This window comes from Aethalodelphis obliquidens, unplaced genomic scaffold (genome assembly GCF_003676395.1).
Source record: "Aethalodelphis obliquidens isolate GAN/ISIS:26980383/991018 unplaced genomic scaffold, ASM367639v1 scaffold1, whole genome shotgun sequence".
NCBI lineage: Eukaryota > Metazoa > Chordata > Mammalia > Artiodactyla > Delphinidae > Aethalodelphis > Aethalodelphis obliquidens.
The window spans coordinates 108,600,269-108,628,142 of record NW_020837945.1 but is presented as its reverse complement, the minus strand read 5'-3'; the positions used below and the strand labels follow the sequence as shown (position 1 = coordinate 108,628,142).

General features: G+C 39.6%; 1 protein-coding gene across 1 annotated transcript in view; it reads right to left on the bottom strand.

The window, feature by feature from the left end:
* Positions 1-5,158: 5,158 nt before the first annotated feature.
* PLCH1 (phospholipase C eta 1) overlaps positions 5,159-27,874 on the bottom strand; it is a 240,005-nt gene continuing 217,289 nt past the window's right edge. The window contains exons 16-23 of the mRNA XM_027113638.1: positions 21,391-21,570; positions 21,192-21,299; positions 20,050-20,174; positions 15,660-15,744; positions 13,496-13,642; positions 13,177-13,256; positions 10,821-11,175; positions 5,159-8,379 (exon numbers count right to left, since the gene is read on the bottom strand). Coding sequence (XP_026969439.1) covers positions 6,293-8,379; positions 10,821-11,175; positions 13,177-13,256; positions 13,496-13,642; positions 15,660-15,744; positions 20,050-20,174; positions 21,192-21,299; positions 21,391-21,570 — 3,167 coding nt within the window. The 3' untranslated portion in view covers positions 5,159-6,292. The remainder of the gene's footprint in view (positions 8,380-10,820; positions 11,176-13,176; positions 13,257-13,495; positions 13,643-15,659; positions 15,745-20,049; positions 20,175-21,191; positions 21,300-21,390; positions 21,571-27,874) is intronic.

Here is a 27,874-nt window from a genome sequence, read left to right as displayed (position 1 = left end):
GGGGATGTGAGCAAAGTGTCTTTAAAAGCATGCTGTGATGTACACATTTTATAATTACCTTTTTTGTTGTTGATGTAGCAGCCATTTGTAAAACATTCCAGATAATTCCATAGTTCTGAAGCAGCAGTCTAATCCCTGTCTCACTTTTGGAAGGTAACTTTTCAGCTTAACGCATATTGCCCTCTCCGCAGAGGAGGGGAAAAGGTATGGGCCTGCCTTCCTGAGAACCAAACAGCCCAGAGAAAGGCTCCATTTTGGGAAACCTCATTGCTCTGTAAAAAGTACCCACCAAACCAGAGAGGTGATTCCAGGGGGAGTCAGCAAAAGAAAAAGTACTGTTCAGGTTTTCAGCTGAAAATGGTATCTTTGGGCAACTTTTTTTTTTCATCAGAACTGACCAAAGGAAAAGAAGCCATTTTGAAATATGATAGAGGATTCTGTCTTCTCAACAACCACCCCCACCCACCAACCCCAGGAGAAACTATTTTACCAAAACTTAACCTGCTGGGGTTTTATCAGAGCCTGACCAACTTGAGGAAAGGGAAACACCCAACTCCAGCCCCCTCTAAGCATCCTGTACCACCTAAGGGGTGGGTGGGTGGGTGGGGAATACTGAGAAGTACTGGTGAACTTCACAGTCGAGGCACACAGACTCATGAGAAAAGGGAGACCTAATCACAGAACTTCCAAATGCTGCCCTCTCCTCCTCCACATGTTACCACCACAACACTAAAGACCTACATACTTCAATTCCTGGTACATCACATCCACCATTCAACCAAAAATTACAAGGCATACTAAAAGGCAAAAAATACTGTTGGAAGAGGAATGACAATCATCAGAACCAGAGTCAGATATGGTAGGAATGTTGGAATTATCACAACAGTAATTTGAAAAAAACTGTGATTAATATGCTAAGGGCCTTGATGGTAAATGTAGACAACATGCAAAAACAGGACATGTAAGAACACGAAGTAGAGAGATGGAAATTCTAAGAAAGCATCAGAAAGAAATGCTAGAGATCAATAAAGACATTTGATGGGCTCATTAGGAGAATAGATACAGCAGAGGAAATAATCTCTGAACTTGATGACAATGGGAACTTCCAAAACTGGAAAGCAAAGAGAACGACAAATTACAAAAAATAGTACAGAATATCCAAAAAATGTAGAACAATTATAAAAGGTATAACATACACATAATGGAAATAGAAGGAAAAGAGAGAAAGGAACAGAAGAACTATGTGTAACAACAATGACTGAGAATTTCCCCAGATTAAATGTCAGACACCAAACCACAGATCCAGGAAGCTCAGAGAACACCAAGCAGGATAAATGCCAGCAAAACCACTACAGATTGGTATTGAAACTTCAGAAAATCAAAGCTAAAGGAAAAATCTTGCAAGAAGCTGGAAGGAAAAAACCCTTATCTATAGAGCAACAAAGATAAGAGTCACAACCAACTTGTCCCCAGAAATCACAGAAGCAAAAAGAGAATGGAATGAAATATTTAAAGTGTTCAGAAAAAAAAAAAAAAACAACAACAACCAAACCCTATTATCCTAGCACTCTGTACCCTTTGAAATATACTTCAGAAGTGAAGGAGAAATAAAAACACTCTCAGACAAACAAACAATTATTCATAATTGCCAAAATTTAGAAGCAACCAAGATGTCCTTCAGTAGGTAAATGGATAAACTGTAGTACATTCAGACAATGGAATACTATTCACACTAAAAAGAAATGAGCTATCACACATGAAAAGACCTGGAGGACATTTAAATGAGTATTTCTAAGTGAAAGAAGCCAATATGAAAAGGCTGTATGGATCCAAGTATATGACATTATGAAAAAGGAAAAACTATGGAGACAGTAAAAAGATCAATGGTCTCCAGGGTTTGGGGGTGGAGGGTGGAGAGATGAATAGGCAGAGCATAAAGGATTTTTAGGGCAATGAAACTATTCTGTATGATATCACAACGGTGGATATATATCATCATACATTCATCAAAACCCACAGAATGTGCAATACACCAAGAGTGAACCCTAATGTTAACAATGGACTTTGGGTGATAACAATGTGTCATTGTAGGTTCATCAACTGTAGTAAATACAGCCACTGTAGCGGATGATGTCAATAGTGGAGGAAGTTGTGGATGGGGCCATATGGGCGGGAACAGAGGGCAGAGTGGAAATCTCTGTCCTTCCTGCTCAGTTTTGCTATGAACCTAAAACTGCTCTAAAAAATAAGTTTATTAACTTTCAAAAACTGGGTTATTCATGGACATCATAGGCATGGCAACATAACTTTCTAATTCTTTTTCCTTATATTTTCAACTACCACACGTAATATTGTTTCTAAATGTTTGGACATTTGGAACAAAACCAATACATTATGTCTCAGCATCTCTACCAGCTGGTGGCTCCCTAAAGACGAGTCCCTATTCTCATAATCCCAGCAGCCAGCTGAGTCTCTAGCCCAGAAAGGATGCTAACCAAATATGCACTAAAGTCTTCAGGAAAGGCAATGGTGTATAGAGGAAAGAGAACCAAAGTAGGAGTTGGATTAACCTTTCTTGGTGATTTCCTAGGCCCCATGACCTTGGGCAAATCACACGTTCACTGAGATTAATTTTCGGAAGCTATGAAATGATAATAACCTCATCTCTTCACAAAATTGTTGTAAGGACCAAGCGAGATGCACCACATATAAAACTATTTTTAAATTGCAGAATCCTTTACAAAAATCAGCTACTCTTACTCATGGGGAATGAAATAAATACTAAATTAAAAACGAGAGAAAAAGATGGGCTGGATGGAAAAAGGGAAATGAAAAAATTAAAGGGAAACAAAGATAAATTGAGTCATCACCACACTTGAAACAAGATTCTGTGCTTCCTCCTCCTTCCCTGCACACAACAAACTGTGACAGCAGACACAGGTTTTCTCTCACGTTTTCCCTAAGTTCTCATTCATCAATGTATCAAACATCTACTGAATACAAATAAGTACCAGGCCTTGAGCTAGGAAAGGGCACAAGGCCTAATCAGTGCCCTCAGAGAGGTCTACGTCTAGTGGGGGAGGCATACAAGTGAACAGACTGATACAATCGAGTGCAGTCAAAGGCTCCTAAATGGAGCTGAGGGATTCTTGATGGGTTGGGTACAACCAGGGAAGAGGAGATGACAATCAGAGAAGGCTCTCTAGAGGAAAGGACCCTCCAGGATACATCTTGGAAAAGGTAGTGGGTAAAGGAGGAAAGGGCAGTCTAAGGCAGAGGAGACCAGGCTATAGAAACAAAGGTACCGAATAGCAGACCTTATATGCAAAGGCTATGGAACCTTATTCCATAAGAGATGGGGATCCACTAAAGGGTTTTAAGTGGGAAAGATGGCTTGATCAGATTTATGTTAAGAAGCTTTACAAGAGGGAGGGGATATGGGGATATATATATATATATATATATATATATATATATATAGCTGATTCACTATATATATATATCTCAATCACTAAAAAAAGAAAAAAAAAAAGAAGCTTTACTCTGTCCTCTGTGGATACTGCCACTGCTGCAGGCAACTCTCCCAGGCACCTGTCGCTGTCCAGGCTTGGAATATTCCATTCAGCCTCTAAGAAAGGAGTCAAATGAGAGAACTATGAAACCTCACAGGGCTTGCTCTAGTCAGACTTGGCAGAGAATGGGGGCTCCCTGGACTCTCTAGCTCTCAAAAGAAAAAAATTAGAAAGCCTGTTAATATCTTGCTTGAGATCTCACTGGCTGTGTGATTTCCTTGTGACTGAGTGAGTCCCTGATCCATCTTCCAAACAAATGAAACCCTGGTCAGGAGTCTAACCCGAGCACTGAAAGCTTGCAGTAAAATTTAAGCTTTATTGCTTCCTCTTCCTTATTAGGCAACCCCCAAATAGTCATCATGAAGTCACTTTCCCTCCTCTTCCTAAGCCTATCAGTAGAAGAATACTTCATGTATGGGCGACAGACACACAGGGTACCTGGGGGATTGGTCTCATAACCCATCACTTGGCACCAACCATTTATGTTACTACTAAATCACCTTGAGATAGGGTTGACATCCATATGTAAACTCCTGGATTTTTTTAAGAATACAGATTTCTGGGACTTCCCTGGTGGCGCAGTGGTTAAGACTCCACGCTCCCAATGCAGGGGGCCTGGGTTTGATCCCTGGTCAGGGAACTAGATCCCACACGCATGCCACAACTAAGAGTTCACATGCCACACTGGAGCCCGCATGTTGCAACTAAGGAGCCCATGTGCTGCAACTAAGGAGTGGGTGAGCTGCAACTAAGGAGCCCGTGAGCTGCAACTAAGGAGCCTCTGAGCTGCAACTAAGACCTGGCGCAACCAAATAAATAAATAATCAGAATGCCTCTATATCCATTAAAAAAAAGAATACATATTCCATCAAATTATAAAAGGCAGATAAATTCTATACCTTTTTGCAAATGAATTTCAACAACTTTATACCATGTTAATCTCTTTAAGACAAAGATACTTTAAAAACAAACCAAGGTCTAAGGATGGAACTTTGTGGGTTCAGAACCCCCAAGATGATGAAATATCTCAGGTTCACTAAGGGATGGAAAATGGGTCCCTCTTCTTTCATTATTACACCCCTACCCCAACCAGCGTCCCAGTGCTTGTCCAAAGAGAGGAAGACCCTCAGCACTGGGGAGAAGTTCAGGGTTGGGAACTGAGAGAAAGGGGAGTCTAACTGCTTTCCTCCCCACTCTCCCCACACACAACAAAGATTCAGGTGGCCTAATTTGCCAAATACAGCCTTTTGCCTGCATTGCCTGCATATCCTCCACCGCCCCCCCCCCCCGCCCACGCCCGTCACACGCAGGATTTGGGAAGGATTTTTAAACTAGCAACATCATCACCAAATGCAAATAAACTCATTACATTGAATTTCTTCTCAAGTCGCCTTACAAATATGGTCTTTAAAGCACAGTGAGAACACTCAAAGACATGAAACGCTGCTTAAAACTGTCCCTGTAGAAGTGATCTCTTCTGCTGCAAAGAGATGAAAAGGCAAATATTTCTGAGTGGTTTGGGTTCCCTACTCAACAGTCATCACATGAGCTTCAATTGCAAAAAAAAAAAAAAAAAATTCACGAAGTGTTTAAAAATCTCCTTTAATTATATTTTCATGAACTCCAAGAACATCATCATTGCAATTAATGTTACAAAAAAGCAAAGAGGGACATCTGAACATGCAATAAAAAATGGATTCACAGTGAAAATAATGTATGTTGGTACTAAAATATAGTTACTTGGCTCCCTGAAGGGAAAAGCTTTCTTCTAAATATCTATTCACTTGGGTTTTATCATGAGAAAATATTTTTTTTCTGGAAAGCTTTGGGAAGTTTTCAACTTGTGCTACTGTTATTGTTAGCATCTGCTGGAAGTCCCTCATTCTGAAAGCCATTATTTGCAGTCTATAATTTAATCAGAAAATTCAAAAGTACAACAAATAGCTTGGCAACTGTGTTGTTACATACAAAGCCATTAGCAAAAATATGTAACAAAATTTATGTGAAACAAACAATTTTGTCCTTATATACAGAAGTTTGCTTTATTCCTCATACCCTCACAGCCTACTCAAAAATGAGAGGGTGTGGCAAAAAAAAAAAAAAAAAAAGAGAGGGTGTGGAAGGAGCCGGTACCAATCTCCTTTGAACTCTCCTTCTGGGTAGGGTAGAGAAATCTTAAAAGGTAAGTTAACTATTTTAATCTTCTTTTAAATGAGCTACAAAAATGCATCTGGGCTTCTTAATAAAGAACAAAAACTAGGAAAAATGATAGTGGCTTTAAAATAAAGAATTCCTCCCTTTGTCCTTTGTAAAATCTCTTAACAGACAGTAAAAATGACTACATTTGTGACTGTGATCTGAGGACAAAGAGTAAAGAGCATCTTGGTGAAACATACGGACGGTAGAAACCAAGCTGCTGAGAAGTTTCACATCTAGGGCATGCACATACATCATACCAATAGAGTTTATACCTCAGGGGAGAAAGATCAGAAAGGTACATGGGAAATGTCACCCGAAGCTATATACAAACGCATGAACAAGAAGAACACATGGAGTCAAAGGGAGACGGTAATACAAGTTTAAAAATACATTTTAAAATCATCTCAAAGCCAAGGACCGTATTTACTGAAAACTCGGACATTCTACAGAATATCTTGTAAACAGTGAAAATGCAGCTTATTTAAAATGTAAAAAAAAAAAAAAATGCAGCTTTATGTAATTCACAGTCTCAAAAGAAAATAAATTTCTGGTTTATCATCACTGCTCGGCTCGGTCTGCAAAACGGAATGATGTGAACAGAACTGGTCGGCATGCGCGGAGCGCAGGGCTGCGCACGCGCCCTCGGGGATGCCGCGGCCCTCCACGCCGCAGGCGCCCTTGGCGCTCCGCAAGTAGCCCGCTATGTACGAGCCGGTGGAGTGCCGGTTCCCCACGGGCGCCGGCGCGCAGGGTTTGCTTCGAAGAACCACTCCTCCCACAGGGCTGGGGTTCACACTTTTTTGCTTGTTGGCTTCCTGCTTTTCCTTGGCGCGACTGGCAATGTTGCGCACTCTGCTCTGACTTCTGGATGACAACTTTCTGACCAGTGCCCTGGGGAACTGATTGACATCTTGCTTGGAATACAGCACTTGGCAGCCGTCTTCCTGGTCAAAGGACACAAGCTTCCGCAGCTGTTCGGTCAGGGCATCTATAGGCTCTAACGACTTTGTTTTCACAGTTACGCTCTTCTTGTCTCTGATGCCCGTTGTAACAAAGCTCTTACTAATACACTGGTACTTGCTTTCAAAATTACAGGCGATGTCCTCTGATGTTAAGTCTCCCAGACTTTTGGATTTGCAAGGACTGGGCAGCTTCAGAGCAGGCAGAGGAGGGTGTGTGGACCGCTCGGGGGCAGGGTCATGCATGTCTTGAACGCTAGACAGGGGCCCAGGGGTCTGGTTCGTTTTTGCATCTGAATTTGAGAAACGGTTATGCATAAAACCAGCACCCTGATAGGCTAGACGAGAAATATTTTGATTTTTGACATCTTGAATACTACTGTTGAATATTTCAGAGACAGAAGAGTGGACAGTCTCTTTACAGTAGCCATTTCTCAAGCCTCTTTGAAAATGTTCCACCACATCCTGACTGTATTTCAGTTTTAAAGGAGAAGCGAGGTGACTTGTGCCCTCTCTCCTATATCCATAGGTTGTTAAAGGCAGACTTTGTGAGTCTCCATCCATTTCCACGAGACTGCTCTCCCCAGAATTTAAACAGAGAGTGGGATCCACCATTACATCTTTCAGTGTCAAGTCAGTGGAAGTGGCAGGGCTGTGGTTCTTCAGTATTTCCCAGTCTTTTTTGTGGGTGGGACTTTTTAGTAACCAGCAGTGAGGATTATTAGAGGACAGAGGCAGATTGTTTTCCATGACCCCTGTCTTGGTCTTCCCAGAAAGGTCATCATCTGCTTTAGTTTTAGAGACAGGAGTGCAGATAGATTCACAAACAGCTGCATGTGTTGAGCATTCAGAGTTCTCGTGCCCCAAGAATGCAGTCTGCTCAGGAGATGAGCACAGGAAGGATGACTTGGGTTTTCCACTGGAAAAGCCATGCTTGAAGGGCATTTTTAGGTCCATGGTAGGCAAGGGAGGATGGCCTGCTATCACACTGGGGCTCTGAAGATGAGACAAAACTGTGGGGTTAACCTGGTCGCTGGTCTCATCAAACTGGCCAATCAGTGCTGAGATGGAACTGCCAGGCTCATTCTCATTTGTCAAAGTGACATTATCAATAAGATGGGAAATTTCACTCTCCTGGAGAATTGCAGTGGAATGTAAGTCAGGTATGTCAGAACAGAGCGTAGAGACGTCTGACAAAGAAAAGGATGTTGCAGCTCTGCCCTTATCCCAATTACCTTCCAGCTTCTTAATCTCCAGATTGCTTTGAGAAAGGATGCTTCCTGACAATGCGCTTTTCCCTACCACGAAGCCCCCAGCATTCCCATTTTCCTTGGTTTTCACACCACATAGATCTTGTGTTAGGCTAACTGCAGGGTCACGAGCCAAATGCTGCCTTGGGGAGAGGGATTTGTTGGTACACTGGTGTTCCTGGCGATCACTTAACACATTTGATTTGGTTCTCCCACCCTTTGGACCTGGTAGCAACTGTTCTGTGATTGACAAGTTGGCTGTAGAAACAGCAGAGTCCCCGTGGCTGATATCTTTGTGGAGGAGAGCACTGGAGGAAGCGGATAACTTTTTGTTGAAATTTGGAAAACGTTGGTCTTTTATACTTGCCTTCCCATCTCTTCTGTCATCCGTATCTTCTGCTGAATGAAACAAACAATATTTTAAGTGACAGGTATCACTTTATGTAGGACCTGCAAACACTCATGTTTGTCTTCAGACAGACAAATGGAAAATGTAAATCTGTTACATCGTGACAATATAATCATGGATTGCATAGATTTGCAACAAAGTGTCTGTGTGATGAATAAATGGTAAAATTTCACTGAAACTTCCCTTTGAATAGCTATTACATCAGCTAAGGATGTAATATTCATTGTAAAAAAAAAATGTCAATGAGTTACCATACTTTTACAGTGAAGATTACCTTAAGTTGTTTCCTATTCAGATTTGTACTACACAGAAGCATGGCAATAGAAACAGAACAAGACAGCTCTGTTAAACAAAGTATTGTGGTACCTGTAAGCAAGATACTGTAAGCTTTCAAAGTTATACATGTGTTAGAAAAAAAAAAACCCACACAAATCATTTTGAAAAACATTTTGTCAAAATACTGATTTTAACCAATTAATTTCTAAAACAAATTGGAGGGTGCAATAGATGCATTAAAATATCAGTATCTGTTGACTTTAAAATGTAAAAATAAAGACTTGGTCACCAATTTTATACCATTGCTAATATCTAATTTTCCATTGATCCTATTTTTTTATTTTAATACATAAATTTCATATTGCATTCTCCCCTAAAAGAGGCAGAAAGATATCAGGCACAGTAAGGAAAACTATAAAAATACACAATTCAAAGTAATTTGGGGTACCCCATCCTGTTTAGAATAGTGCTAAGACAATATTGATATTAGGTGTTCAAGTGTTCTTAATCACATTATTTTAATGGATTTTATGCTTTCAGTTATGAGAATCAAGAAAATATGTTTAACTTTTTATTAAATATTTTCCTAACTAAAAAAAATCATCATAAAAATTTGATAAACCCAAAAATTATAAGGAAAAAAATAAAGATTATATGATGTTACCACTCAGATAGCCACTGTAAGCTTTTGTAGAGGGATAGAATTACGTATACAATTTTTTATTCTGAATTTTTTCCACTTAATTTTTCTTCTACATGATAACTTGAATCATTGCATGGTTATGTACTGCTCCATATTTATAAGTTTTATACTTAAGTATTATTAAATATATTATGCTATATATATATGAATAACTTATATAAATTTCCTGTTTTTTAAAGGGAGGAAAGAAACATAACTGTTGCTTTCTAACTCACCTTAATGGTAGTAACATCTGAATTGTGGCATTACAGGATTAATTATTACTAATTTCTTTTGCTTTATTTTCCCCCAAAAATGGAGTTATTTATATTTACATGTAGTTTACTTTCCCCCAAAATGGAGTTTTGAAATAAATTTTAAAGCATATATTTCATCTCTTCTCTGATACTGCTCTTAGCAAAATTTCAAACTTGTTAACTGCCTTTTTCTCCTTCAAATAAACCCTTCAAAAATTGGTTTGTCTCCCTACAATATCTTACAATAAAAATCAAAACAAGCAAAGTGGTGTTTGTGAGAAAATAGATCATTGAAATTAGATTGCATGATGAAAGACTTTTGCTAAAAGAAACAGGTATCACATTCTCCTGTCTGAAGTGATTTTGATTTAATTAAAACATTTGTTGCAGAGACCTCACATGGACACAGTTTGGGTGCTTAAATTATCTAAAATAGGGTGGGGGAAGAGTCACAGACACAAGGCAAGAGCTCTTTGGTACACTGTAAACAGATATCACTCTTTATCACGTTCTTGATATGAGTGAAGCATTATGCTCAAATTAGGGGAAAAGGTGGGTAATGCCTGCTTCCTATGCCTGAGGACTCTATGAATGGACAGGAGCTGCAGACATGCTGCTTCCTTCCCTTCCAACATCCAGGGGTCAGGGAAACGAGGCCACGGGAAAACAGCTAATAAGCTACCTCTTGTGGAAGCAAAGATTTCTCAAGTGAAGAAGGTGGATTACTTTTAACATCTGGCTTTTCCTCTTTCTCCATAAACATTTCCAATTGTAGAAAACATGTTATATGGTGGGAAAGAAATATAACTAAATTCAACCTCGGAAAAGTCCATTTAATTCTATTCCTCCTCAGAAAACCAGTAAATATTGTGCCCACTTAGAAACCATGATCTCTGCTAATATTTTGCAGGTTTCATCTCCCTCTGTTGTGCCTCATAGACCCGTAGGCTCCATTCCATCACATCTGATCCCTCACTGTCAATTTCAGATGTCAATGTTATTTTGAGGCTTTAGGTGACTAGGAGATAGCTCTTTTACCATGCACTCTCCAAAGTTTAAAATATGGTCTAAAAGGTAACACTGTAATGTACTGTAATGATTTATTTTTCAGTATATTTTACTTTGACTACAAAATGTCAGCCATGTAATAATGGTAATTAGGGACCAAAATGGGCCTTAAAGGGGTGTATTCTTAGAGAAACTTAAAGCATCTTACCCAGAGAGTTTTCTTTTCCTTCTGTGTCTTTTGCAGTTTCGGATATAGGCAGCGACAGAGCCCCCAGAAGACTTCTGTCAACAGGCATAGAGACGGGGCGTGCTTGCAAACTCCGTGCGGTCCTTCTCAGGACCCCATCTTGTCCTCTTGCAGCCTCAGACACAGAATCCTTTACCTCTACCATTTCTTGGAAGCCCATTTTGCTCTTTTTTCTGCCTTTGGCTGGAGCACTGGCTGTGCGTCGCAGAATCCTATCTCCAATCGATCGCTTCCGAACATAATGGGAACTGTTTTCTGAAGAGCTGTGCCTGGGATTCTTATTGAACAGCCCCTTCAGACCTTGGAGCTGTCTGTTCTGAAGACACAAAAGGACCAAGCACAAGTTAAGCAAATACCACTGTGTCAACTGCTTGCCTTTTAAATGACAGCTCCACGAAAAATGGATACAAAACGAAATCTCACAGCCACTGAAGAATATTCAAACCAAGAAAACAGCAGCTCACAGCATGTTTGCACAACGTCATGCACTTTTTATCAACCCGACTTCGGGAGGAAGGCAGCCTCCCATTTTCACAACCAAGCTTCCCCACAAGTTTTCTGCCCGAAGATGACAAGGTGGTAGGAAGAGTTTCCACAGTGAAAAGACTGTAATGAACTTGAGCCACCTTAAAGCAACGGATGCATGTTTTAAAGTGGTAAGCAGGAAGATGGAGCGATGTGAGCGAGCATGCCGCCGTGACCACTGAAAGAGAAACGCGCCAGCAAGAACCAAGCACCATGCTGAGAAACTACCTTTGTAGCTCCTAGAAAGTGCAATATAGTGTAACTGGGGTTGAGTATTAAAGGGCTCCACTGCAAGGGGGAAAAAAGCACAACAAAACACATTTTGGGCTCATTCAAGAAGGCTGCACAAGGAAAAACAGAAGGAGCTAGAACACATATGCTCTATAAACCCTTCCTCCCACTTTGGATTTTTAGTCACAAGTTCATTCATTGCTCAGTTCGCCACCATCATGCTGTGGTTTACGCATATCAACCCAAACACCCCTTGAAAGTAACTAATGACTTACACATGGACATTTATTTAAGGAAAGAGAACACAAGTCCTACAGAACACCTTCTTGGCTCAAGTTTTTAACAAACTGATTTTTATTATTTCCCTCAAGCATGTTAAGTGCTAGAGATGCTGCTTTGTTCACCTGGGATTCCTAGAAATTCAAGAATCATTTTTCGGTCATTTACATTTGTGTATGTTTAGGCCACAGGAGAGAGCCCAACAAGCACAAATAGAAACCCAGGACTAAACACAGAGTCGTAAAACTTTATCGCTCTTAGAAATTAGGATCCTTAGCACCTCACCCCTCCCAACTGACGGATGTGAGAATAAACACATACCTCCTATTTCAGGCCAAATTGGTCCACTACCTGCCAGTTGGATTATAGTCTCTAATAATATTAATATTCGCCAACATTTTTGAGCATTTACTATGTGCCAGGCAGCTTTTTAAAAATAAAGTATTTGTTTATGAAGTAGGTACTATTTTTACCCCACATGTACAAATAAGGAAACGGAAGCACAGAGAATGTATATACCTCTGGAGGAGGAGCTCCAGGCAATGCAGACCTTCTGATAAAGAGCACTGGACATTCCCGGGCCCTGGTCAATGCTACAGTCCCTCCAAATCACATCTAGTCCTGAAAACTGATTCCAGTGGCCAAGTCCCCAATTACTTGGCATTACCAGAGGACAGCCTACTGATTTGTAAATCTCAAGGGAGCTCTGCAATGAAGAAATTGGCATCAGCAAAGAGCTAGAATACACTTTTATGGTCTCTTCCTTTTAAGTCCTGTGGGTGGCTTTTAATTCATTCATGATTTTCAGGTTTCCAGTTGAATACAATGGCACTGAATGAATGCATCCTGCCTAGAACTGGCTGGGATCATAGCCCAGTTAGTACAGGTAATTCAAACGTCTGAGACTACATTTCCCACTGCAGTCAGCTGGGTCTTTTTAAGGATTATAATAAAATTCAAATATGTAAGTCTATCCTTCCTGTTTTAGTCAAACAAATGATTGCCCTAGAGAGTAATAGTTTTCTCAATTCTTTTAAGCCCAGAGAGGGCCCCTAGGTGGAGGGAAGGAGTACACACCCCTAAAAAGAGGAAGGAGCGCACATGGATGGAGATCTGTGGGCAGGAGAGCACACTGAGCAGTGTGGGCTGGGCTTCGCTAGAGTTTTCTGTTAAAAAAACGGCTTGTCAAGGTACACGTTCCCTTTTGTGAAATGAATTAGAAAACTTTATTAAGGACCATATTATTGTTGCATGTGGCTTTAAGCCCCGTGATCTTTCTTACCTTTCCATAGATTTCATTGATTGTTATGTGGACAAAAATGGATGCTTCTGTCAGTCCTTCCAAATAGACATGCCGGTAGCCTGATAAAAGTAGAGAAAGTAGTTTCCTTTGAGTTGAACTTGTGTTTGGCTTTCCCACGGGTGCAACAGAATTAAATACCTGACTTTACTATAGTTCTTTATGTTAACACTCACATTATCATATAACACATATTTTATATATCATATATGCCATGTATCATGTATATCACATATCATATATTAAACCTTCCAAAGAAAAGGAATGGTCAGTCTAGAGAGAAAAGGCCAGCCAGACTTACCAGGCACTAAGCTGCTAAAGGTCACAGTTCTTTGCCCAACAAAATCTCGTCCAATCGGATCGTGATCCCACACAAGGAACCGAACCAAAGCTATTTCTGGCATGTGTACTGTAAATGTGAGGGTTTCTTCCCACACAGGGTTAAATCCTCAGAGAAACAGGAAAAGACAAATTAGAAAAGCAAAGGGGTTGGCTAAAAATGATTTGGCAGCAACATCTGCAAAGCAGACAGTGAAAATTGCTTGCAATAGTTATTAAACTCGTGAAGACAACTGAGCCACCCCGGGATGCCTTAGTGAAATAAAGCCTTGGAATTTACCCCATTGCTAGAAAATAATTGGTAAGAAATTGCCTGTAAATTATTACATCAATTCTAATAATCTTTGATGCCACATTGCATTGTAGAGAAAGCTCTTTTAGACAATATCTAGAATGTTTCAATAAGCTCAAAAAGTATCTACAGTAGCGATCTAAGAACAATGTTTTAGCAAAAGCAATAAAGAATGACTCCTCTCCCCCACCCCCATCCCACCCCAGTAGAATGATGCTTCTCACCCACCAAAGATTCTGCTGCTGTAAGCATCACCAGCAAGCATTTTGTAAGGTTTCAATGCTATGGTACATATATCATCCTATTTAATTCTTATGGTAATCCTCTAAGGGTGGCAGGGCAGAGGTTTTTTTCTAATTAAGAAAAAATATATATTTCTTAATATATATTTCAAAAATATATTTCAAAAATATATAACACTTTCAAAAATATATAACACTTAAAAATTACACAAGTAACTGACTTTCAAAAATATATAACACTTAAAAATTACACAAGTAACCCATGCTCACTTTTCAACATAGGAAATATAATGCTCATTTTATAGTTGAGAAAACGGATGTTCAGAGAAAATAAGATGCCTAACATCATGCAACTAGTGACAGAGCCAAAGGAGACGAGGCACTGCTGATTCCCAGTGGCTTCTCATGAAGCAAGACCTTAATACATGAAAGATGACATATTTTCATAGCTACTGAAAATAAATAGGAAAGGTATATAATTCAACTCAAATTCTAAAAGGCAAAACCACGTTTATTTCTTGGTAAAATTCTCTCAGATAAAATAATTAAACTGATAAAAATTCAAGCACTCTGTAAGTTTGCTTTTCTTTTCTAAAAATGAAAATTCATGTTATTAAATGTATGCATTCAGAAGGCATCAGCCACTTAACCCTAATGCCTTAGCTAATGAAAAAATTATGGACTGAAAATCATTGAGATGTCCCTCCTGAACAAGAGAAGGGATACTTTTTGTTGACTTAGTGATGACATCTCAATTATTTCTGAGACCAAAAATAATATATTGAGCATTGGTAGGAAAATGCAGTATGGGAAGTTTGCTTATTTTAAGCATGTTATTTCCTAAGTAACAGGTTTGTGCTACTCTTGAACCCTCAAATTCCTTTCCTTAAACTCCTCTTAAGGTCTCTCTAGGAACCTCTAACTTCCCAAGCATTTTGAGGATTGGGGTTTAGATTTTTTACAGTATTAAGGACTAGAGATTGAGAAAAACAGGCATGCAATAATGTTTGTCATATGTATGAATAAATACAACCTTAGAAAATTACTAAGAAAAAGACATGAGGCTTGAGTAAAGAAAGTTTTCTTTACATGATGGCCAAAACAGAAGAAGAACGCTGCCCATGCACCACAAGTACACATTCAAGAAGTAAACTTGCCAGAGCACGCTGCACTTGCCTTTACAGTTGTACATGCTCCAGAAAAAAATGAGAAATCATTAGGACGTGGGCTTCACAAATGAGAACTTTGAAGCAATTCATGTCATGAAAACAATATAAAAATATAACGAGTCATTTTCCTACATGAAGTTTTAACCCAGATCTTTAAAATATCATTCATTTCACTAGAAAAAACCATTTGCTTCAAAAGCAGAAGTCTTGAGAGCCTAGATTACAACATCCATCAAAATATACCATGCATCAATACCATATTTACTTAGTTTTATGTGTTGAAAAATCTTAACAAAACTCAGATGGCAGTTACAGATTTTAGAAATTTGTTTCTCTTCCATGTAGACAAATCCTCTTTTTCAGTGCAAACTCTATTTCTAGAGCACCCTTATTAAAAGTGAACAGAGATTATTATAATCTTACCATTGTCATCTACCACACGAGTCTGATCTTTACAACAATCTACTGGCAATCCGATAATTTCAACTTCTACAAAAGGATCAATGATCTATATAGATAAAGAAAGTATTACTACAACTGATAAATTTCTACACATGTTAATTTAAGAATATTGGCCAAAATATCACATATCAACAGCAACCCATTTATTTAGGTGCTTACTAAGAAAGAGAAATTGTACCAGATTCAACAGAGTCAACTATGAAGCAGGAATAAAAAAAAGATTACATTGTTATTTGCCAATATCTACTAATGCTACAAAAACTTAACCCAATGAACCTTCAACTCCAGTTGGAGGTATATACCCAACAGAAATGAGAGTGCCTATCTATGCAGAAATGCTCAGAGCAGGTGAATTCATAATAGTCACACATTGGAAGCAACCTCAATGTCCATTATGAGTAAGATGGATAAACTGCAGAATATTCATCTAATGAATACTACACAGCAATGAAAAAATAGCAAAGTTGTGCTGCATAGCCATAATGTGGAACAAGCCAGACACGAAAGAGTGTAGACCGTCAGAGTCCATTTACATAAAGTTTGAGCACAGACTAAATTAATCTGTTTTGACAGGGACTGGTATTTGATGGGGGGAGGGGAGGGCTGGGAGTAGATATTGACTGGGAGGGTGGACGGAAGCCTTCTGGGGGTTCTGGATATGTTCTACCTTGATCTGCTTACACAATAATTAATCAAGTTATCCACATTTGATTGGTGCACTTTAATGTAGTTTAATCAATTGTGTACTATGATGTAAATTTAGAAGTATTTAAAAATAAAAAGATGAAAAGGTAATCAAAAGAAAAAGATGAGTGTTTAGTTCCCCTCTTCCTCACCTTTACCTCCCCCATATCCCCTGCCCTCTGGGAGAGGGATCCTCCTTTGTTTGTCATCTGTACGCTCTCCTTTGTAGTGCCAGTACTGGATAAGTAGCAAAGAAGGAATAAAATCCTAAGGAACCCAGAAAGGAGAGAATTATGAAGTCTGGGAAAACATATTTTTAGGAGCTTGGAGACTAAGGAGAATACAGTTTTGGAGGGAGCTTCATGGAATATGAGCTAGAGGTATGATAGAAAAACATTTTGAGACAGTTAGGTGGATAGACACGCTTTTTGTTCACTAAATAAATCACAGCTAAAGTTTACTAGTTTTCCATTAATTCTTTGATGCTAAAAGTTTTTCCTTAGAATAGAACACTGTGGTAAAACTGTACCATTGGGAGTCTTGGATTTGGGGACAGCTAATAAATATGACTAAGGAAAATAAAATTAAATTCCTTAATTTTAAGGAATTTAAGAGGATTAATTTAAGTCTAAATTAAGGAATTTAAGAAGCCACAGGCTTGAAGAACAACTTCTTGCTTCGACACTTGGTTCCTGTGCTGGACTTTGGCAAGTCGTGTAACTGTCTGTGCTTCAGTTTCCTCATCTGTAAACCTAAGATAGCAGTGTCCACTTCATCATGCTGTAATCCAGGTGACATGCTGGGAGAATGGAACTGGATAGTGGTAGCAAGATTAGGGAGAGATTTGGGAGGTAGAATGTCCAAGAGATGCTAATTGAGTAGATGTGGAGAGCAAAGAAAAGGTGAAAATTAAAGATGACAATCAATTTTCTGATTAGGAGCAAGAAAAATTATTATTTCATTCTCAGAGATATGAACAATGTGAGAGATCACAGGTTGAGAATTCAGGGGGACTAGAGTGGGGAGAAACTATATTTTCATTAGCCTCTGACTAAAGCACAAATAGTAGAGTATTAGTACTGTAATTTTGTGCCTGGCAGAAATCACAGATGTTTTCAAGTCACATTATAGTTGCTGCAGAAATCTCCGTGTATCACCCATACTTATCACAACTTCAAAATTCTAATAGTTATTCAACCCCCCTCTAGAACCTGCTATTTATTGCATACATATTTGTATGTCACAGTTTGTTTTTAATATACTGATAAGTGAATTTCAATATAATTTGTCCTGTGTACCTTTATCTATTTTATTTTACGCAAACACATTACTCTGGGAAGGGGTCCAAAGGCCTCATCAGATGCCAATGGGTTCTATGGCTCAAAAAAGAGTTAAAATCTCCTGACAGAGAACCTCATAAACCACAATAAGGAGGTTGGATTTTATTTTAATTATAAAAGAAGATAATCCTCATACATTTAAATGATTACTCTAACCCCAAAGACTATGTATTACAAAGATAAAGAAATACCGATGCAGTGAAAAACACCTGGAAGAAACCTCCTTATCCAAGTAATATTATCAATCCTGGGATAAACTGACATAATATGGCCCCGGATATGATACACTGAGAAGGATACACATTGCCCATGTAGTATTCCTGCCAAATATGTTTAGTCTGATTCTAATCATGAACAAACAATCAGGTAATCCAAACCGAAGGACACTCTGGACACAGCTGGCTTGGACATTTTTTAAAATATCAATATAATGAAAACAAAAGCTGGAGAACTGTTTTATATTTTAAAAGACCAAAGAGAAATGACAACTATAAGCAATGTGTGACTCTTAATTGGATTCTGAATCTAAAAAGAAAAAAAGAAGATGTAAGAACAATTTGGGGACAATGGGGGAAAATTGAATATAGATTTTATATTAGGTAACATTCTTGTACCAACAAACTATTGGGTATAAGATAGGCTCAAGGATGTATTGTACAACGTGGGCAATACAGCCAATATTTTGTAATAACTGTAAATGGAAAGTAACCTGTAAAATTGTATAAAATTTTTTAAATAAAATTTTAAAAAATGAATAAAGTTCTGATGGTCTAAAAAAATAAAATAAAATAGAAAAAAATATATTATTGTACTGATATTAAATGTCATGGGTGTAACGACTGTATTGTGGCTATAGAGGATAAACTTCTTGTTCTTAAGAGACAAATGCTGAAGTATTTAGGGATTGGGGTCATGATGTTAACTTACTCTCAAATGACTCTCCAAAGAAAAGAAAATGCATATATATACACACATATATATAATTAAATTTTGTTATATTTGCTTTATTTCTCCCTTTCATGTGGATAAGTATATATGTATGTGTATATGTATATTTATGCACACATTTACACATGAAAGGAAGATAAAGCAAAAGTAACAAAATTTAATGAGTTAATTGGTGAATCTAGGTGCTGGAGATCCTGTGTTCATTTTATTCTTATTGCAACTTTCCTTAGGTTTGAAATATTTCAAAATAAAAAGTTTGGGGGAAAATATAGGAAGTGAGTCTTCCTTTTTGCAGACAATAAAGAAAAATGGAAAGAAGAGGAAGTAAGGATAAACTTTCTGATACTACCAAAATAACTATTCTTGCTGCTGAGAGAACAGAACTGGAAGCAGGGAGGCCAGTGAGCTGGGAGGCTACTGCAGCAGAACTGCCAAGAGATGATGGTGGCTTGGATTAGGCTGAAGGCAATGCAGTTGAAAGACATGGTCCCATCTGAAGCTCCTACTTTCTGAGAAGGAGGACATGGCGCCATCTACTGGAGAAAGTGATGAGAACAAATGTTTGAGGAGAGACGAGGTTGAAAATAGCCACTGTGGAGAACAGGATAGAGGACTGATCAGGTGGAGTTGGGATGGCAGTGCAGTACTACGTGTGGGTCAGTGGAGATTTGAGACAGAGTTGATGGTGGGACCACTGCAGAGCTGCATGGTTTCACCATCGACATTCAAGATCCAGAAAGGATAGTTTAACAGGTGGGAGTGGCAAAGAGCCTGAAGTGATGGACCACTCCTGAGAGGAAGGACATGAACAGAGGAGGGGCTGACAGGTAGGGAGAAAATGGAGGCCAAGGAGGCCAACAGCAGGTGGAATGGGAATAACGGAATGAAAGCTCTGGAAAGAGCGGAGGCTGTGGTCACAGAGGGAGACATTTTAAAATCACACAACAGAAATGCATCAAGGCAAGAGCCAGCCTGTGGCCAGGGAGCAGGTGGCTGATGTGCAGCAGAGATGAGGGTCACAGTGGATGAGAAAGGCGGATGGAAGGTTAAGATGTTCTCCTAGGCAATGTGTCTATTAATAACAAAACTGCTCCTTGCATCTCAGTTTAGCATTGCCCGTGTCAGTCTTGAATCATGAATTGAACCGTATTGCACTCATGCCTCCAAAATAGATGATGCACTGCACTCCAGAAAGAATTGCGTGTGCTTTGCCAATAAGTCAGTTAATATCTGATGAGCTGAGGTCAGTGCTCATTTACACACACACACACACACACACACACACACACACACACACACAGCCCTTAAGACATTTCAGATGAAATGTAAACACAATAAAATAAATCACATAATTAACCACTTGGTCGTATACAGCTTACCTCGCCTCGGTCTCCAAACATGGAATCTGGAGGTTTGGGGAGTTGTTGTCCACTAATTACTTTCAGGATGAACTGCTTCTTAGGGTTGGCAGGAAGTGGATCACCAGAGAAAGGGTTGAAAGTACCTAAGCCAGGTAAAGCAGAGGTTAAAAATCTAGGTTTGGTAGCATGGAAAAATAAACACACACATACCCCCACATACCTTAAGCTTGTAGAACAAAGAAACAATAAATGCTGGATTACTATAGTGTTTCTTAAAGCAAAGAAATTATCACCTATCAGCATGGCTTTTGCCTGAAGGCAATGCCAGCTGGCATTTCCATAGCTGTGTTTTTTTGTTAGAATCTATGCTCCCAAAGGCCAGAAGAATGGACCAATTTAAAACAAGCCTCTGCGGTGCAATTATCAACCAAGGCAGGGGGTAAGAGGAACATTTTATTTGAATGTCCATAGTATAGAGAAGGGGAGCAGCTGTCAGATTCACATAATTTTCTATCCTAAACTATTGCAGGTATAGAGTGAATATAATAAACAGAAAGAAGACCTGAAATTAAGTAAACAGCATAGCAAGAAAACACACAAAGCACAACATTCTGAAGACACATCTGTCAACAGTTTTGTAGCTGAACTGTTAAAAATCCAACTTGGAAAATTTAAAAAGAATTTTGATGAGCAGAACCAAAAGGAAGTGTTTTTGGTATAACATTGCATTATCTTTTGTTGTTGTTAGCACTGTTTTGTAATTGGAATAAACTGACTAAAAAGGGCTTGATAAAATTGTTTCAGGTGTTATTACAATTTTGCCAGCAGGTCTCAGACTCATACTCCCTTAGAGAGTTTCTGAAAGCATTCAGTTTACAAATAATGCCTAGTGAATATAATGCTGGACCACCGGATTTCATGACAATCCATGCTATCATCCATGTCCCTCTTTAAGTGCATAACATCACAAGGAACATTGTAAACCTCACGTTACCCAAATATTAAACAGTTGTGACAAGAGTTCTTTATTTACATTTCAATACCGAATTTACCTCTTTTTTAAAAATCATGTTGCAAAACAGAGGCATCACACTTTCCACAGAGCTCCTTCAATAGAGGCCTCCTGCGTTCAGAGCTATGACTATGAAATTAACACACACCTTTGCACATCTGCTGGGGTTTGAGGACATAGCCGCAATTGCCATTTGTCTTGAATTTGGCTCGATTTAACTGCATCATTCGCCCTTCAGACTGGTAGTTCAATGCCACTGTGCAAGTTCAAAGTTTAAGAGAATTAGGCAAGACAGCAGCATAGAGTCAAGACACATGGAGAACCGCTCCTCCCCGAGGCATACACACCTAGCTGGCAACCTGCGTTCCAGTAGGGCAGAGGGTTGAAATTACTAGAATCGATGCGGTAGGCAGAGGGATAAATCCTCGTGAGCTGCTTCTGATTATAAGTCATGAACTGCTCAGATTTCTGCTGAACCACCTGATGTGCTCTTGTTTCACTGAATGATAACACATTTCCTGTGGTTCCTACAAGTTTTTAACAAAGAAAACAGAAATGTGAGAACTGCTGCAAAGAAAACACCACTCATAAAAGATCTTATAATGATGTCCGATTACACCCATAATAAAAGGCAGAGCAAAAGAGTGAATTCAACCAGAGCAGGCACAGCTCCTAAGTAAGAAAGGTCTAATAAAGTTCCACTCTCGGGACTCTTTTGTCATTTCAGATCAGAGCTGTGCATCTTGCTCAGATAACTGCCTGTTTCTGGATCTCATATTCTCCCAAGAATTCAATCATCTCACTACTTCATGTCTATCTGACTAGTATGAAGAGGACAGAGAGGAAAATTATTTTCTAGGCGCGTGATTCAAGCAGAATAGCTTTGCCAGAGATCAAGACACCTATGGATAAATAAAACTATCTTTGTAACTCATTCCTGATAAAAGGGAGACATTCGTTGAAGGCATTCATCTAAAAAGCATACATATGAAACACATTAAGTGACAGCTTTCAGAGTTGAAGAAAATAAAGGGAAAAGACCAATTCCAAAGCAGGAAAATTGGGTTTTAAAGTTACTTTGAATAGAATTATGAAACCAGTCAAAACCTATTTGGGAGAAAGGAATCATAATGGAAAAAGAATTCCAAAGAACATCATAAAGAAATAAAAGTTTCAGAAACAAGAACAGCCATCCCCCTAGCCAGATTTATAAATAATGGAAAAGTAAAGGGAGGTAAAAAACAGGAAGCCTATATTAAAGTTTCTGCTTGGAGTATCATCAGAAAGGGTTAATCCAGGACCAACAAAGCTACAAGTTAGGGGGTCATGATGGAGTAAACCTCCAATTATTTAATATCTTACCCTTTTCTCCCAGTACTATCTTTTGTACCACATCTAAAATGCTCCCACTACTCCCACTCCTTCACCAAACATCCATACCCCACCCCCCAAATGACCACCCCATGTCATCTGGTACCTGTTGGAACAGACCAGCCTAGATAAAGATCCAAACGTGCCCAGAGTCTCATTCTCATTCCAAGGTGTGCTCTGAACCCAGACTGAGGGACATGGCCCATGAAACAAAGGAGGTGAATTATAATCTTACTGAGCCTGAATGGTATCCAGACTCTGCATGTTTATTCATGCACACAGTCTCCCAGGGCCCTTGCTGTCCTTAGGGTTGTACAGCCTTAGTTATTAAACACTGGCCAAATGACTAGCAACTACACTCTACAACATGGAACAGTCATAAACACAAGTGGAAGGCAAAGAAATTAGAGAATTACAGTGCTTAATCTGATGATTTCCCTCAAATAGACTCTTTCCTTATCACGTATATCAATATCTTACTGACATAACTTAGCATAGTTTACATATCTCAAGCATACTAAAAATGACCATATTTGTAGATTTTGATGAGGAATACTTTGAACAGGGTAAGAGAAAATATAGTCTTTTTGACAAACCACATTCAGGTAGAGTAGCACTAAAATTAGTACCACTATTTTCTCTGTCTCTCTACATAAATTACGCACACCACATTATCAATAAGATGACCTTGCTAATTAGGTACATGTCAATTAGTATATTAATAGAGTTGAGCTGCTTTGCATTAGGATGAGCCATGCATTCATTATCTATTGCTTATTTTGTGGCTAACACACACACTCACAAAAGACAAAAACAGATAAAGTTCAAGAACTAAACAGTCCTCAATATTATTTTCCATTAAGCTAATAGGATGATGATTACCTAAGGCATGTAGTAGAAATATTTCTATGAACCAAATATACCTTTAACTCCATTAAAATACTTCCTGAGTTTATTTTCTAGCTGTGGGCAGATATTATAAGAATGTGATGTTTAGGTACCACCTCACACTGGTCAGTCATCTCAAAAAGTCTACAAATAATAAACGCTGGAGAGGGCATGGAGAAAAGGAAACCCTCCTACAAGGTTGGTGGGAATGTAAATTGGTGCAGCCACTATGGAGAACAGTATGGAGGTTCCTTAAAAAACTAAAAATAGAGCTACTATATGATCCTGCAATCCCACTCCTGGGCACATATCCAGAAAAGATGAAAGCTCTAATTCGAAAAGATACACACCCCCCAATGTTCACTGCAGCACTATTTACAATAGCCAAAACATGGAAGCAACCTAAATGCCCATTAACAGAGGAATGGATAAAGAAGATGTGATACATATATGCAATGGAATATTACTCAACCATAAAAAAGAATGAAATAATGCCATTTGCAGCAACATGGATGGACCTGGAGATTATCATACTAGCAAAGTCAGACAGAGAAAGACAAATATCATATGATATCACTTACATATGGGATCTAAAATATGACACAAATGAACTTATTTACAAAACAGAAATAGACTCACAGACATAGAAAACAAGCCTATGGTTACAAAAGAGGAAAGGGGAGGGATAAATTAGGAGTTTGGGATTAATATATACACACTACTATATATAAAATAAAGAACAAGGTCCTACTGTGTAGCACAGGCAACTAAATTCAATACCTTGTAATAACTTATAATGGAAAAGAATCTGGGAAAAAAAAGACTGTGATGTTCACTTGCTGAGAATCCTATAGGGTCTCATGTTCTCACATGTGAAATTAATTTTTTTTAATAACTGTCACCATCTAAAGAAGGAATCAACACCAAAGGGAAGAAAATCTGCAGATAGAAAAAGATACACTTGTGGAATGGGGGGGGGGAATAAAGATCTGAGGAAAGAATCCTGGAGGTTGTAAGGACATAAGACTCAGCACAGGCAGTCAACAAAAACAAAGATTGAGGGGGGAAGATGGCGGAAGAGTAAGACGCGGAGATCACCTTCCTCCCCACAGATACACCAGAAATACATCTACACGTGGAACAACTACTACAGAACACCTACTGAACGCTGGCAGAAGACCTCAGACTGCCCAAAAGCCAAGAAACTCCCCACGTACCTGGGTAGGGCAAAAGAAAAAAGAATAAACAGAGACAAAAGAATAGGGACGGGACCTGCACCAGTGGGAGGGAGCTATGAAGGAGGAAAGATTTCCACACAGCAGAAGCCCCTTCGTGGGCGGAGACTGTGGGTGGCGGAGGGGGGAAGCTTCACAGCCACGGAGGAGAGCACAGCAACAGGGGTGCAGAGGGCAAAGCGGAGAGATTTCCACACAGAGGATCCGTGCCGACCGGCACTCACCAGCCCGAGAGGCTTAGTCTGCTCACCCGCCAGAGCAGGCGGGCCTGGGAGCTGAGGCTCGGGCTTCGGGCTGTCGGAGCGCAGGGAGAGGACTGGGGTTGGTGGCGTGAACACAGCCTGAAGGGGTTAGGGCACCACGGCTAGCCGAGAATGAGTCCGGGAAAAAGTCTGGAGCTGCGGAAGAGGCAACAGACTTTTTCTTCCCTCTTTGTTATCTGGTGCGCGAGGAGAGGGGATTAAGAGCGCTGCTTAAAGGAGCTCCAGAGACGGGCGCGAGCCGCGGCTAACAGCACGGACCCCAGAGACAGGCAGGAGACGCTAAGGCTGTTGCTACCGCCATCAAGAAGCCTGTGTGCAAGCACAGGTCACTCTCCACACCTCCCTTCCGGGGAGCCTGTGCAGCCCGCCACTGCCAGGGTCCCAGGATCCGGGAACAACTTCCCCGGGAGAACGCACGCACGGCGCGCCTCAGGCTGGTGCAACATCACACTGGCCTCTGCCGCTGCAAGCCCGCCCCGCACTCCGTGCCCCTCCCTCCCGCCCGGCCTGAGTGAGCCGGAGCCTCCAAATCAGCGGCTCCTTTAACCCCGTCCTCTCTGAGTGAAGAAGAGACGCCCTCCGGGGACCCACACGCAGAGGCGGGGCCAAATCCAAAACTGAAACCCGGGAGCTGTGCGAACAAAGAAGAGAAAGGGAAATCCCTCCCAGCAGCCTCAGGAGCAGCGGATTAAATCTCCACAATCAACTTGATGTACCTGCATCTGTGGAATACCTGAATAGACAACGAATCATCCCAAATTGAGGAGGTGGACTTTGAGAGCAAGATTTATTATTTTTTCCCCCTTTTCCTCTTTTTGTGAGTGTGTATGTGTATGCTTCTGTGTGAGATTTTGTCTGTATAGCTTTGCTTTCATCATTTGTCCTAGGGATCCATCCGTCCGTTTTTTTCTTTGTTTTTACACTTAAAAAATTTTTTTTTCCTAAATTATTTTTTATTTTAATAACTCTATTTTATTTTACCTTACTTTATTTTATTTTCTTTTATCCTCTTTCTTTCTTTCTACTTTTTCTCCCTTTTATTCTGAACTGTGTGGATAAAAGGCTCTGGGTGCTGCTGCCAGGAGTCAATGCTGTGCCTCTGATGCAGGAGAGCCAAATTCAGGACACTGGTCCACAAGAGACCTCCCAGCTCCACGTAATATCGAACGGTGAAAATCTCCCAGAGTTCTCAATCTCAACACCAACACCCAGCTTCACTCAACGACCAGCAAGCTACAGTGTTGGACACCCTATGCCAAACAACTAGCAAGACAGGAACACAACCCCAGCCATTAGCAGAGAGGCTGCCTAAAATCATAATAGGTCCACAGACACCCCAAAACACCACCAGACGTGGACCTGCCCACCAGAAACACAAGATCCAGCCTCATCCACCAGAACACAGGCACGAGTCCCCTCCACCAGGAAGCCTACACAACCCACTGAACCAACTTTAGCCACAGGGGACAGACACCAAAAATAACGGAAACTATGAACCTGCAGCCTGCAAAAAGGAGACCCCAAACACAGTAAGATAAGCAAAATGAGAAGACAGAAAAACACACAGCAGATGAAGGAGCAAGATAAAAACCCACCAGACCTAACAAATGAAGAGGAAATAGGCAGTCTACCTGAAAAAGAATTCAGAATAATGACAGTAAAGATGATCCAAAATCTTGGAAATAGAATAGACAAAATGCAAGAAACATTTATCAAGGACCTAGAAGAACTAAAGATGAAACAAGCAACGATGAACAACACAATAAATGAAATTAAAAATACTCTAGATGGGATCAATAGCAGAATAACTGACGTAGAAGAACGGATAAGTGACCTGGAAGATAAAATAGTGGAAATAAATACTACAGAGCAGAATAAAGAGAAAAGAATGAAAAGAACTGAGGACAGTCTCAGAGACCGCTGGGACAACATTAAATGCACCAACATTCGAATTATAGGGGTTCCAGAAGAAGAAGAGAAAAAGAAAGGGACTGAGAAAATATTTCAAGAGATTATAGTTGAAAACTTCCCTAATATGGGAAAGGAAAAAGTTAATCAAGTCCAGGAAGCACAGAGAATCCCATACAGGATAAATCCAAGGAGAAACACGCCAAGACACATATTAATCAAACTGTCAAAAATTAAATACAAAGAAAACATATTAAAAGCAGCAAGAGAAAACAACAAATAACACACAAGGGAATCCCCATGAGGTTAACAGCTGATTTTTCAGCAAAAACTCTGCAAGCCAGAAGGGACTGGCAGGACATATTTAAAGTGATGAAGGAGAAAAACCTACAACCAAGATTATTCTACCCAGGAAGGATCTCATTCAGATTTGATGGAGAAATTAAAACCTTTAAAGACAAGCAAAAGCTGAGAGAGTTCAGCACCACCAAACCAGCTTTACAACAAATGCTAAAGGATATTCTCTAGGCAAGAAACACAAAAGAAGGAAAAGACCTACAATAACAAACGAAAAACAATTAAGAAAATGGGAATAGGAACATACATATCAATAATTACCTTAAATGAAAATGGATTAAATGCTCCCACCAAAAGACACAGACTGGCTGAATGGATACAAAAACAAGACCCATATATATGCTGTCTACAAGAGACTCACTTCAGACCTAGAGACACGTACAAACTGAAAGTGAGGGGATGGAAAAAGATATTACATGCAAATGGAAACCAAAAGAAAGCTGGAGTAGCAATTCTCATATCAGACAAAATAGACTTTAAAATAATGACTATTAGAAGAGACAAAGAAGGACACTACAATATGATCAAGGGATCGATCCAAGAAGATATAACAATTGTAAATATTTATGCACCCAACATAGGACACCTCAATATAGAAGGCAAATGCTAACAGCCATAAAAGGGGAAATCGACAGTAACGCATTCATAGTAGGGGACTTTAACACCCCACTTTCACCAATGGACAGCTCATCCAAAATGAAAATAAATAAGGAAACAAAAGCTTTAAATGATACATTAAACAAGATGGACTTAATTGATATTTATAGGACATTCCATCCAAAAACAATAGAATACACATTTTTCTCAAG